Source organism: Dermacentor silvarum, chromosome 8 (assembly GCF_013339745.2).
Source record: "Dermacentor silvarum isolate Dsil-2018 chromosome 8, BIME_Dsil_1.4, whole genome shotgun sequence".
Taxonomy (NCBI): Eukaryota; Metazoa; Arthropoda; class Arachnida; order Ixodida; family Ixodidae; genus Dermacentor; species Dermacentor silvarum.
Window position 1 is genome coordinate 8,424,243 of NC_051161.1, and position 13,356 is coordinate 8,437,598.

Genomic DNA, 13,356 nt, shown 5'->3' on the forward strand with positions numbered 1-13,356 from the left:
ATTCCGACATGGGACACATTCTTATGCTATCAGCACAGGCAGTGCTTCAAATAGCTTTATCTTCTTTTGTGTTTTCTCTTAAAGGGACACTAAAGGCAAATATTAAGTCAACCTAAGGGATAGATTAATGCTCAAGAACGTCTAAGGCATCAATTATACTGCAAACATAGCTTTAGTAATCGAGAAATTGAGGTAAATGCAGGGCACGTTTAGAGATTCCCGCAGTACTTTCAAGTTTTAGTCCAATAACGAAGGCGCCATTCATAATAAAAAGATCACTGTATTGCAATTTAAGACAAAAGAAAATGCTATTTGTCCAGTTCTATTTGATCTTTAGAAAAAAGGACTCGTTGATGGATACCCTGGACAATGACGCAGGCAGACGAAAGGTTTTTTCTCCACTGCCCGCGCTTTTCCATTTCAGTAGTTTCATTGTCGCATATGCTGCAATGGTATTGCTGGCTCGTGAAACACCCACAAACTACATAGCAGACAATGCCACATCCATGTGACGTCGCGGGATTCCCAAACGGTCCATGCCACTTGACCAAGAGCAGCTGCAGCGGCAAATCCAACACTTTGTCTTGGCTCCGTTTCTCCATGGCCGTGTGTTTGTGTTTTGTGCAGAAAACCATAGCGCCGTCTGTCAGGAACCGTTTTACTCACCGACGGCAGTAATGTGCAGTGATGGTGTTTGCAACTTCACCACTCCCCGCTTGGGGATGGGCGATTTGAATTGCGCTAAAGGTATGCAGCCTCTTCAGACGTAATTTTCTCGTAAACTAAGTCTTTTCTTGGCACAAAATAAGTGCTGCGAGGTTCTGGAATGGTATTTTAACTGTCCACGTTGACTTAGTATTTGCCTTTAGTGTCCCTTTAAGTATGAAACACGGTATGTGTGGAACTTTTTGGATGAGCCAGAGTGTTCGCGACTATCCCGCATGTTAAATGGTAGTTAAATGGTAGTTGCTTCATTCAGCTTATGCAAACTACAGTAGACTTCCGTTAATTTGACTCCGGAAATTAAATTTTTCGTTTAATTCGAACCTGACCGAATCTCCTGGCCAGTGCCCATGCATTGCTATGGTCGAAAACTTTTTTCGAACTTGACCAGCCAGCATGCCAACATTCGACCCCTATGGGGACCCCAATAGTGACCCCATTACTGGCAGCATGTGTCCCGGCAGAGTTTAGGTGGGACAAAGAATGGGTTGAACATATGTAAAAAAAATTATCCCATCGAAAACGCCACTTTTGGGGCTGTCCTAGGAATATTTTAAAGCGACAACGGTAGCTCACACTGTCTGATCACCATTTTTACTCGATTCTAACGCTCGCCTTTTTTTTTCTCCGATACAGTTGGGCTGAAAACCGCCTTCGCGGCATTCGTATGCTTTTTTGGCATACGAAGGGGGCTGCATTGTGGCAGAGCTGATATTAGGAAACCGCCGCCACTGTGCGACACATATTAGACGGTTGCTTATTTTTTCTAAAAATCGGGTACGTGTAGATTTCTACTTTGTTTAGGAACTTTAATGTTACCTGTACATTAGTTTTCTGCTTCGGACACATAGAAAGCGGGCACGCATTTGATTTGAGGGTGTGCCAGAATCGAGCAGATACTGCCAAATTTATCAGCGATGTGTTCTGACGTTTGTCTGTTCAATTCTGGTCCCGTCAGGGTCAAATTAACAGAAGTCGACTGTATATAACTGATAATCTATTATAGCAGCACAATTGGTGCTAAAGGAATGGAAATGCAGTCGAGGTCTACAGAGGATTAGATGGTTCACGAGGGACATCATGGGGACATGCTGCGCACATTTTACGGACATTTGCCAGGGTCTTTTGCATAGCGTTTACGTTCGCAGCACACGCTGTATGACAGATGAAACAGGCAGAGCACCCACGCATCAAGAACGTAATCATAGCTTGCACAAACTATGTGGTGCGCACACGTGTATAAGTGTAGTATACTCCTCATTCTTCTAGGCCTTCCACCACGTGCAAGTGGCTCGTTGAACTAACTAAAGTTTTCAAAGTAAATTGCGTCAGAATATTCCCAAAGTACGACATACACACGATCTGTAGACATGATGGCATCAGATTGTAATTCGAACATGCGAGAAAACATCATTCTGCTTCAATGAAACTCAAAGGCAATTCCTCTTGAAGGACAAGTATCGATGAGTGTGCCGTAAAAGGCCCATGTGCGATATCCTTGGGAATATCTGAAACTGGACGTCCTGCAGATGTCCTATTTGTCTCCGAAACAGTGCACGGACATTGGGACATAATTCGAATGTCCTACGGACAAAGTGTTTTCACTGGGTTAGCAGGCTAGTAGCAGCCCCTTGCTTGGACAGTTTTCTCTCTCTCTTTTTGACATGCCTGATGGCCTTAGACCTCCAACTATGTCTGCCCCACAGAGATCTGCAGTTACTTGTATGAAAACTATGGCCCAAGGATGGAGCTGAAGGATGAAGGGGCAACCAGTTCACGAGTGGCACTTGATGGGGTCACACAGCAGCAGTCAAAGATTGTTGTCCCTGGTGCACCTCTCAGGATCCTTAAAGCTGCTCCTCCACCACACACTCCTGGGATTACTGCTCTTCCCATTGGCAAGTCTTCTTTATAATGTGTTAGCATTCTTAGGGTACTTCACGCACTTTCCAGAGTCTATGTATCCATGTATTTATTTGTATCTAACCATTTTCTCGCCTACCTGGGTCACTAGGTAATCTGTGGTCGAATGGGTAGCGCATCGGACTACTGTGCTGAGGGAACAGGGTTCAAAACCAACCAGTGGACCAACTTGGGTCACTGAGTATGTAACATTGTGCACATACGTGCTGCTCTTCAACATTTGCGTGTTTGCAGATGACTGCGTTATACAGGGTGTTTTTTTTTAGCTGCACCAAACTTTTAAAATTAGAAAAATGTATATCTTGGTCACGTTATCTTTACCATTTGAGTGTACGGATTGGCGGCCTCTAGATACAGAGCAATTTCTGCACTCACGTGCGTAATTAGTGAAGTTACGCTAATGAACTTTCTAATTATAAACAATAGGTGGCTACAGCAAATGAGTACTTTGGGGCCCGTCCGCGACACTACCTATCCCAACCATTAAATTATGAATAGCGGAGTAAATGTGGGAGGTACGCGAATAATTAGTTCCCCTTGGCAGGCTCCTCGAAACCAAAACTGGCCTCAAAAAGAGCATCTGTGTCGTCGATGTCGCCCCCCCCCCCCCCCCCTTTCGTCGCCTTTTGTCACGTCTCCGAAGTCACCGCTGGTTCGGCCGCGCGAGTAGCTTGCGTTATCTTCTTGCTGTCTGCGGCGTTGGCTTAGCGCTTCAATGCCGGCGGGCCGCCAAACTTACTTCGTCATTCCGTTTGGCGCCACGTTGCGCTGTAGCGCCAACCTCGCTCCTTGGGCTTTTAGATACTACAGGCACGGCGTCATATCAGTCTGTAGCGTCGACGGCGAACGCTGCAGATAGCAAGGAGATAACGCAAGCTGCTCACGGGCCGGACTGGCGCCTACCTCGGAGACGTGACGAAAGGCAGGGGGAGCAACGACATCAATGACATATACGCTCTTTTTGCGGCCAGTTTCGGTTTCAAGGAGCCTGCCAAGGGGAACTAATTGGTCACGTAGCTCCCACATGAACTCCGCTATTCAAAATTTGATCGTTGGGTTAGGTAACGTCGAGGACGGGCCCCAAAGTACTCATTTGCTGCAGTCACCTATTGTTGATAATTAGAAAGTTTATTAGCGTAACTATGCTAATTACGCACTGCGGAAATTTCTCTGTATCTAGAGGCCGCCAATCGGTGCGCTCGAATGGTAAAGATAACGTGACCAAGTTATATGTTTTTCTAATTTTAAAAATTTGGTGCAACTAAAAAAAAACACCCTGTATACCGCACAGTTAGTAACATCTCCCACCAATATTCTCTTCAATCCGATCTTAACCTCGTGCAGGATTTGTGCAATAAATGGTTGATGACACTTAACTCTGGTAAGTGTAAAATAATCTCGTTTATTCGCTGCGCCCTAATCCTGTTCTCTTCTTTTTTCTATTATACAATTTCTAACATACCTATTGACTATGTGCCTTCCTTAAATACCTTGGTGTCACCCTGTCCTCAGACCTGTCCTGGCACGTGCATATTGCTAACATTATTTCATCAGCTAAACGATCTCTTGGATTCTTGAAACACCATTTGCGCCACGCACCACAACATGTAAAACTGCTTGCATACAAGACACTGGTCAGATCAAAACTAGAATATGCATCTGCTGTATGGGGCCCACATCATTCATACCTCGCCAATGCACTAGAGTAGTGCACCAAATTGGGCTAGTTGGTTGAAGTTCATATTAGAAAGATTTTAACTGCGCTATGAACAGGGACAAAGGAGGATGAGTTGTCTTTTTCGTCCTCCTTTGTACCTGTTCATAGCGCAGTTAAAATCTTTCTAATATGCACTAGAATTTGTTCAAATTCGTGCTGCCAAACTCATTCATTTGTAATACTCTTCTGAGATAAGCACTTCGTCACTAAAAGCCCAGTCTGGCCTATTGCTCCTTTGCTCTCATCATTGTGTTGCTAGCTTGTTATTATTTCACAATTTTTTTTTTTTTATCACCTGCACACCCTACATTGCAGACCCTTCACGCATATCTCATTGCAACTTCAGTTTTCTCGTCCGCGTGCCTGTACCACAACATTTAATCCTTCATTTATTTTTCCCGAGCAGCCACTGACTGGAACAACCTTCCCCACAACATTGCCATCCTCACCTGCTCTGATTCATTTGCTAATTCTATTCGTACTCATCTCAATTCCTCATAGCACTTGTGCTTTATCCAGTATGGAATGAATATACTGTCACGAGCCTTCAGAAGTATTGTTGTGGTTTAATAAACCTTAGAGGCAGCTGGCTCCTGGCAAGCACGTCCGTCGAGCAGGGAAGAGCGTGCGGTCTTCTTTGTTGTTTTGGGCTCGACCCGCTCTTGCATTTGACTCACTACCTAAAGGTGGCATTATCCCCCCTTATGAACAAAATCATCGCCTCGATGATGCAAAATAGGCTTAAGAAGAAGAAGAAGAAAAAAATAAGACAACGCAGACAAAGCGAAAGCACAAACAAAAAAGTTAACGTCTCGCCGGCACAGTCAATGAACAAAGAAGCAAGCTCACAAAGATAAATGAAAAGCAGAAACAATGAAGGGTGAATTAGAGAAAAAAAAAGTTACACACATGCAATGTACGGTTCCATGCACACAACATGAACTATGTCCGAGCTCGGTTGTCTTTGTGTCCCGGTCCGTGTCAGCGATGTTGTGTCCGGGACCACTTTGTAGTTCATGTCACTGACGCGGCGTAGGACTTTATACGAACCAAAATACCGGCTCAGCCACTTTTCACGAAAGCCACGGCTACATACTAGAATGGCGGAGCACGAGCATTGACTGTGCGACTGTGGTAGAGCGACTGTTGACTGTTTTTCCGAGTCCCGAGCGATGCCGAGCCAACCACTTCCCCTCACTTCCCCCACACCGCACACGACACCACGCCGGCCAAAGCTGGAGGCTTGAAATGCCCTCGCAATTCAAGGCATACTATAGCAACCCAGTCGTTGATCATCAGCCCGCTCCCAGTTCACAAAAGACGTGGCACAACATGCGCGCCAGTTTGGAGCATGTATTTGACATAGCGTTGGAGTTCATGTCGATTCCAGCAAATCTATAGCGTTCGAGCATCTATTTTCGCATGTTGGTTGTGTGGCCATTCAAAGAAGGTTTCGGTTTCATCCAAACATCCCAGCCAATTGACACTCCTTCATCTCTAGAAAAGGGCATATGGTTTAATATCCTTAACCAGTAATATTCTTTTCCCTGTGCATGTTGTAATTTCTTACCTATTTTAGTGGAACGTTACCTTTCACTTTTGCCTTCTTTCTTATTTATTGTTTAACTGTACTATACAGGGATTCACTATTGCCATGTATTTTATTTAATTCTGCACTAAGTGCCATTTTATAGCATATATTTATCGTTTAAAAAGCCACTAGTGCTAACTGTATTTAGTATTTAACAATTTGAAGATTATTATTTATCAAGCAATCGCTGGAATCCAGGCACCGTTCACTATGCCGGAATTAATAGCAGCTATCGACGCGTCGAGACCACGCACAGCACCTGGACCTGACGGATTGCCTTACGAATTGTTCAAAAACCTCACATAGACATCATTGGTCTCGTTCCTGAATAACATCAATCACGTGTGGACTGAAGGCGATATACCTGCATCTTGGACACACGCTGAAGTTATACCTATACCCAAGCTAGGAAAAGACCCTTCTAGTCTCCGCAGTGTTCGCCCTATTGCCTTAACGGCCACTGTCTGCAAATGAACTGAGAAAATGCTTGCTACGCGAATAGCCTGGTGGCTTGAACATTTCAAGTGGTATCATCCTGCACAAATTGGATTCCGTCCGCACCTGGGCACAGAAGATGGCCTTGGAGCGCTTATTGGCATGGTTTTGGCAGGAAATCGGACTCGCCGGGTGCGAACAATATTAGCCATAGATGTGCACAAGGCGTATGATGAAGTTAGCCACTCTGCTATACTTGACATTATGCGTTGCGTGGGACTACCCGAGCGCGTCTGTAATTTTGTAAAGTGCTTCCTCACTAAACGGACGTTTGCCATCCGTGTGGCGGGACACGCAACCGGCAGCTTCAACGCAAAGCGGGGTGTGCCACAGGGGTCTGTGCTTGCACCGTTGCTCTTTAACCTGGCACTGTTACCCCTCGGGTGGCCTCTGGCAGCGATCTCAGACATATACTACATTATATACGCCAATGATATTACTGTATGGAGTGTTCACAACGACCTGCAACGACAGGAATCCGCCTTGTGGCAAGCACTCAACACAGCCGACGAGTGGTGTCAATCCATAGGACTGACACTTTCAACAGAGAAGACGCTCTACATGTCGGTTGCGAACAGCTGGGGCCGTCGACAGCTTCTGGACACACCTATCCACCTGCATCTATCTGGATGTGCTCTGACACCAGCTCCTCAGCTACGCATACTAGGCGTCGTCATCACGGCAATTGGCTCAGCAAAAGCTTGGATACGTGAAATTAGGCAGCAAGCGCACCGGGTGCTTCATCTGATCAGACGCATCTGCTCCAAGGCTGGGGGAGCCCGCACCAAAACTGCCCGTTTACTCGTCCGAACAGTTCTGCAGCCTCGTCTTATCTATTAGGCTCAATTCCAGCACCTCACGGCTACAGATCGGGCCCGTCTGGAATGCATCAACAGGGAAGCAATGCGCGTCGTTACCGGTCTTTCATGATGCACGCCAATCCCGAGACTTCAGGAAGAGGCACAACTAAACACCATTGACAAGCTGATTCATCAATGCCGTCAAGCAAGGGATCTAAAGCCATCATTTCTGCAACCTGCTGCTGACTTGGGCATACATGGGCAGTTCGGTTTCTACCTCGTCATCTTCGGGAGACACCCTTCCACCCTGGGACCACCAGCAATTTACTGACAACAAACCCATCAGCCGCCTCCGAAATCCGGTCCCTCGCCCATCGGCTACCTTCCGCCGCCACATGGAAGAAGCCGATGACGCACTCCCGACAAGTTCACTGGTGGCCTACACTGATGCGAGCTGCACGGACACACAAATGGTTACGTCCACCGTGGTGCAAGGGGGCCCATCCATAAGTTCTAATTATGTGTACCGTCTGACAACTCCGGCCCCATCGGTCAGTGCTGAGCTTTTGGCCATACAAGATGCAACAAACTTGGTGACAGCTGCTTCCACGTCGCCAGCACCGGTTATAATAATACGCACTGACTCCACCTCGGCCGTAAAGGAGATTCGGAAGGTATACAATGCCCACCCTGTCGCAGATGAAATACACAGAATGACTGCACAGATGCCCGGCCAGATTAGGATACAGTGGATCCCACGAGACACTATTTCTGTTCACATACAAGCTGACACCGCCACCCACAGTGAGCTGCCACTAGCTGCGGAAGCACCTTTCCCAAGTGACCCCCAGGGCGATTTCCTCCACAGCAAGGAGATTCTCCGCCGCACCACGCAAGATTTAATTCCACCGTGTGGTTCAAACCTCCCAGGCGGCCTTACACGCCAGGAGGAGGTGGTGTTGCGGAGTCTCCGTGTGGGGGTGGCACTTACCCCATCGGTCACCTATGCCTGGCCACAACACCTCCGTGGATCATTTGTGGATACCTGCCCATATTGCTCAGCTCGAGCATCCGCGGCAACAATCAAACACCTGTTGTGGACATGCCCTGGTCTAAGACAGGTACGACGGCGCTACCTGCCAACAGTGGCCCTTCATCCTACGCGACCACCGGACTATGATTCATGGCTCTATGGAAGCAACCATCGAGCACTATTGCTGTTCATCGCAGAAACTGGCCTACATTTCTATATTTAATGGTTTATGCCGTTGGGCGAACTTTCGAAAAAAAAAAAAAGTATTTATACACTTGTATTTCTAACTTGGTTCCACCTCTCAAACATTAAAATAGGGTCCTACAAAAGTGTTTCAATCTTTGAATCAATTGAAAACCCTGCATCGAAAAGGATTATTCGATTAAAGGCTAAAATGGTGAATGATTAATTGTTAATTGGATAAAAAATTAATCAACCATCCCAATTTTGTAACCCCAATTCTGTTATTATTTTCTTTTTTGTTTCCTGTATGTGCTTATACATACCCACCCCTCATGGGGGAACGTGGCTTTAGAAATCAACTTCTTGTTTCTACATGGGTGTTGATGAAAATTGGCACAAATATGTCTCCCTGATACTTCCATAAAATTTTCAGAGTGTTACATTCAGAACATTTTATTCAGAAGAATTTTTCTCCTTTGCATTTTCTGGAGGGCCTGGGGAGCAAGATGCAATGGAAGGCTTGTTGAGAATAATTGACTGCATCTAAATGTGTGCTGAAAGTCGTAACGTTCCTGCTTTCTTTTTTATTGCAGCCTGGATTGTCATTTTTTATGCAAATAAAAAATATGCCCTGCACTGTGTTTTCGCAGCATAGTTCGCGTTGATGGTAGTGCCAGCACGAAGGTCAATTCGCTAGCTGCTGCTGCCGCGCTTCCTCATCCCAGTGTTGACAGCGAGTTTTTAGCGGTCATAGAGTGAGATGTGTTCATGTTTGCTTGTGCATGCGTGACACCATGCTTGTAAATTTACTTGGTATGCCTGTGTTTACAAGTTTATACGACCGATAAAACTACTATCCTTACGTCCTATAGATGTCCACCAATTTACTATGGCAATCAGTGCTTCGACTTTCAGGCGAAACTGTGATTTATTTAACAACATGCTCATCTAGGCATTGAAGCATAAAAGTAACCGCCCACCTATTTCGTCCCACACTTTAGGAAATAATATCTAAAAATTGGTGTCATCCTGGAAATTATTTTAAGTGGATGCGTCTTTCAAACTTGGTGGCTGCAATTTGTAAATTGCAATATGCGCCATGAAGAAATTAATTAGTTAATGAGCAGTTGTTAATTAGTTCAATATGCATTTCGATTTCTCGTGCAAGTATTGTCCGCCTCTAAACAATCCAGCTCAAGGACTAGAATTATATCTGCTACAGGCGATTTTTAAAAATTCCATAAATTTAAAAATGATCACCCCATATACTAGCCACCGTCTCCTGGGCGGCAGACGGCGACACACAGTGGACGACGATCAGACGACGAGGGGAACGGCGGCACGTATGCAATGCCTACTGGTGCCTACTGGTGGTATTGGTTGACTTCCAAAATTTTTTTCTTGCTCCAAACAAAATTTACTCAAATAAAGATTTCTAAAACACAAGCTAGGAGGCAGGCCGGTGCTCATATTGAGCTATCTGACATATTTTTATCTGGAGGGCCTTAAGGCTTATATGTGACATGAATCTCGCAAAAAATGCACTTTTTGCCGACTGTGGAGGTGTTTTTCTAAAAAAATATATGCCTTAAGAATTTCAAATAATTTTTAGCATACACTATAGCAACATGCGGAAAGGAAGAAGGAATATTGTAGTTGAAAAATTTGCGCAGTTTATGCGAAAAAAATTCTGAAAATGCAAGATTTCTTGCTTTTTTACTAAGCCAAATAGATGCGATAAATTCTAAAATGCATTCAGTTATCACATTATATGAAAGAAGGATGCCCCTAGAATGCTCTAAAATAAACTTTGTTATTACACCTAGTTTCAGACATGAATAAAAAAAATTTACCTCCAACCAACTATTGCTTCTTTGCGGAAACTTCAAAGAGCGCTCACGTGATCAAAAAATTTTTTTCGATCAAAATACTTTGGTGAAACCTTATTCACCCATAGCTATCTAGCCCAATTTTTTTCAAGAAAATCAACGATGGTCGGTTTTTGGGCTGGGACGTTTTGCGTGCAATGACCCTTTTGAGAAATCGACTCTCAAAGTTTCACCTTTTCTTCAGTTTTCTAAAAGGCACCAGATTGTAGTCTTTGGTATGTACAGTGAAATCTCGTTGATACGATCTTCACGGGAATGGGAAAATAAAGCCTATCATCCGCAAATCGTATTATCCAACATATTATCTTGTCAAATCGTATTACAGTTAAACCTGCTTATAACGAACCTCCATATAGCGAATTCCTGGATATAACGAAGTTTTTCATTTCCCCGCCGTTACTCCATAGAAGCACATGTATTTGAGTATGTAACGAAGTGGCAGCGGGAGACCCCCTCAAAATAACGAATTTTCCCCATCGACAACCTAGATATTTCGCCCCAAATTTTGTCATTTCTGCGCGAGCAGCACCCAGAAGCACCTTCTCCGCCACGACGAAATGCGAAACGGCGGCATCGCGCTTAGTGCGCTCGAATTCACGGCGACTGCGAGGCGAGAGCGAGCGCATGGGTGCATGCGTGCGAGCGTGCACGAGGCGGGCCTGCATCCCTCGACCCGGTGATCTTGCCGCCGTGGACATGACCTTTCCCCCTCCCTTCATTCAAACCTGATCCCGCCGCTTGGTGCAGCTGGCCTAGCCCGCCAAGCCGGCACTCTCCTTTTCCGGTTGATGTTGCCGAAGAGAAAAATAACTTTTTTTTTTTTGTTCAACGTGCTGGCAGCGTCTCTCTGGTTACTGCGCAAGTCTCTGCGCTTCACTTCACGAACCTGACACTAGGACCCGATAAAACGGGTCCAAAAATTGCCTGCACGTTAGAATTGAGTACGACCCTAAATTTGCGCTACCATATCGCCATCGGCATTTCAATGTGGCCGCCTCCTACGCACTTCGAACCTAGCTCCCGTAGCTTCGCCCATGTGCTGTAGTACGTGTGCTTAGGCATTGGTCTACCAATTGTAGTCTCCGGGTTCTCTCAAGCCGCCTTTGTCCCTAAGGCTTAGGCTTGACGGCCAACTCTCTTGTGCTTGCCCTGTACTACCGGGGTTCGGCGGTATCAGGACTGGAAGAAACACGACAACGCACGATAGTGTAACAAGTACAAACAGGGTTTATTGCTCCAGGGGGAATTCGCTTGGAAGCAGGCTATAGAGTCGACCTCGACGTTTGTCGGGGTCGAGCGTGGTCGAACAAGGTAGGGCACGACAAAGGAAGGGAACAAGATGGTTACCTGAGCTCCGTCCTTCGTCGCGGCTCGCAGTCGTCTCCTCCGTCCCCGGCGTGCGCCGGTCGCGCCGATCGCGACTGCCCCGCCTTGTTCTGGGCTCGGTCCAATGGGCGCGGGACTCCGCGGCCACGTGACGGTCTACGTATGTGACCGGTTCGACGGGAGGGGGTGAGCTCGCGCCGCCGGGAAGCCGCCTGGCCTTCCCGAGCGGGAGAACCGTGCAAGGAGCGTCTGCTCTACTCGCGTCTCCTGGCGCACCTCTGGACGTGCGGAATTATCGGTTTCCATAATCCCCACACAATTTAGATAAACAGCGAATGTTTATACGGCCTATAAAACTACTATCTTTACTTCATATAGCTGTCTGCTAATTTGCTGTCGCAATCTATGCTTCGCCTCTCGGGCGAAACTGGGACTTTTTTGTTGATCGCAACTTTAGTGTATTGGGAGTAAATCTTGAGCGATAGTTGTATTTCTGTATGAAAGCATGATGTGCGCGGTACTGTAAAGGATTTTTTCCCCCTCTCTTTTAGTCACGGAAAATGGGTATGTGTTAGAATCGAGTAAATACGGTGAGCGTCTTTTTTTCGAATTTTCGTGCCGAACCTGCATTTAACGAAATCCTCTTTATAACGAAGTTTTTCGGGAATTTGTCAATTTCGTTATAACCAGGTTTAACTGTATCGGAAAAAGAAAAAGAAATGTATTATCCCGAAAAACGTATTATGCAGAATCGTATCAACGAGATTCCAATGTATTGTGATGTGGGGCTTCTTAGACATGTGGCCTCTGGTCTGGTGTGTCTTGGTTCTCCTTATTTTTTTATAGCATTGTTTACTGCTACTTTAAAAAGAGCATGGTGCCTGATTTCAAACACAATGAGACGCAGAACTCTGTGTGGGCATGAATATAGTTCCAATGTTGTACCTGCATTAATATCAGTCTTCAGTGCAATCAGTGAAGCATTTTTTATTCATTTTTTTTTTAGGTGAATCGACCATGTTATTGAATCAAGGCTCTCAGCAGCCTTCCGAGTCGTCTTCCCTTGGCAATGCATGTGGAGCTTATTATCAGAGAGCCACTGATAGATAGGCAGTAATGCAGCTGCTAGTTCCTTTCCAGATTGTACTTATATATGATGCCTAACTTCTGCAGCCAGGTGTCTGTGCCAGCCCAAGGGGCCTAGTGAACAGAGCTTATGGTTAGGTTCATTGGTTTATCAGTGCGTTTGCGCAGAAACCCGCAAAGCACAGCAGCTCACGACATTGACATCAACAAAGTGGGTTTGTAAACTTCCCAGAGCCTAACAACAATAGCGCTACATCATGAGTTTGTGTTGGCTACCATGCTCCTTGTACGTGCTCTTGCTCATCCCATGACCTAGCCCCCTCACTGCCCCACTCCCATTCTTCCTCAGTTAATAGTCGTAGTGGGACGTGCCACTGCAACAGTTTTTTTCGTGCCCGTTGAGATTTCTCGCACTATCTGCATTGACTGTGCTGCAAGACCACACACAAAACACGAGCATAGCACAATGTCGGGTGAATTCTGCCGAACACATCCATGGCTGGATATAGTCAAGCATACGTTTCCCTGCGATGGCCCTCAGCGGCAGAAGTGGACCAAATTTATGGGTGCCATTGGATGCAATGAGCAGA

At 45.8% G+C, this 13,356-nt stretch overlaps 1 protein-coding gene across 2 annotated transcripts in view; it reads left to right on the plus strand.

The window, feature by feature from the left end:
- Nucleotides 1–13,356, plus strand: part of LOC119460587 (cyclin-D-binding Myb-like transcription factor 1) — a 68,017-nt gene that overhangs the window by 30,204 nt on the left and 24,457 nt on the right. The window contains exon 12 of one of the 2 annotated variants that reach the window (XM_037721596.2): nucleotides 2,430–2,621. The exons of the other annotated variant lie outside the window; for it this stretch is intronic. Within the exon in view, the coding sequence (XP_037577524.1) occupies nucleotides 2,430–2,621 (192 nt within the window). The remainder of the gene's footprint in view (nucleotides 1–2,429; nucleotides 2,622–13,356) is intronic. 2 annotated transcript variants of the gene reach the window in all.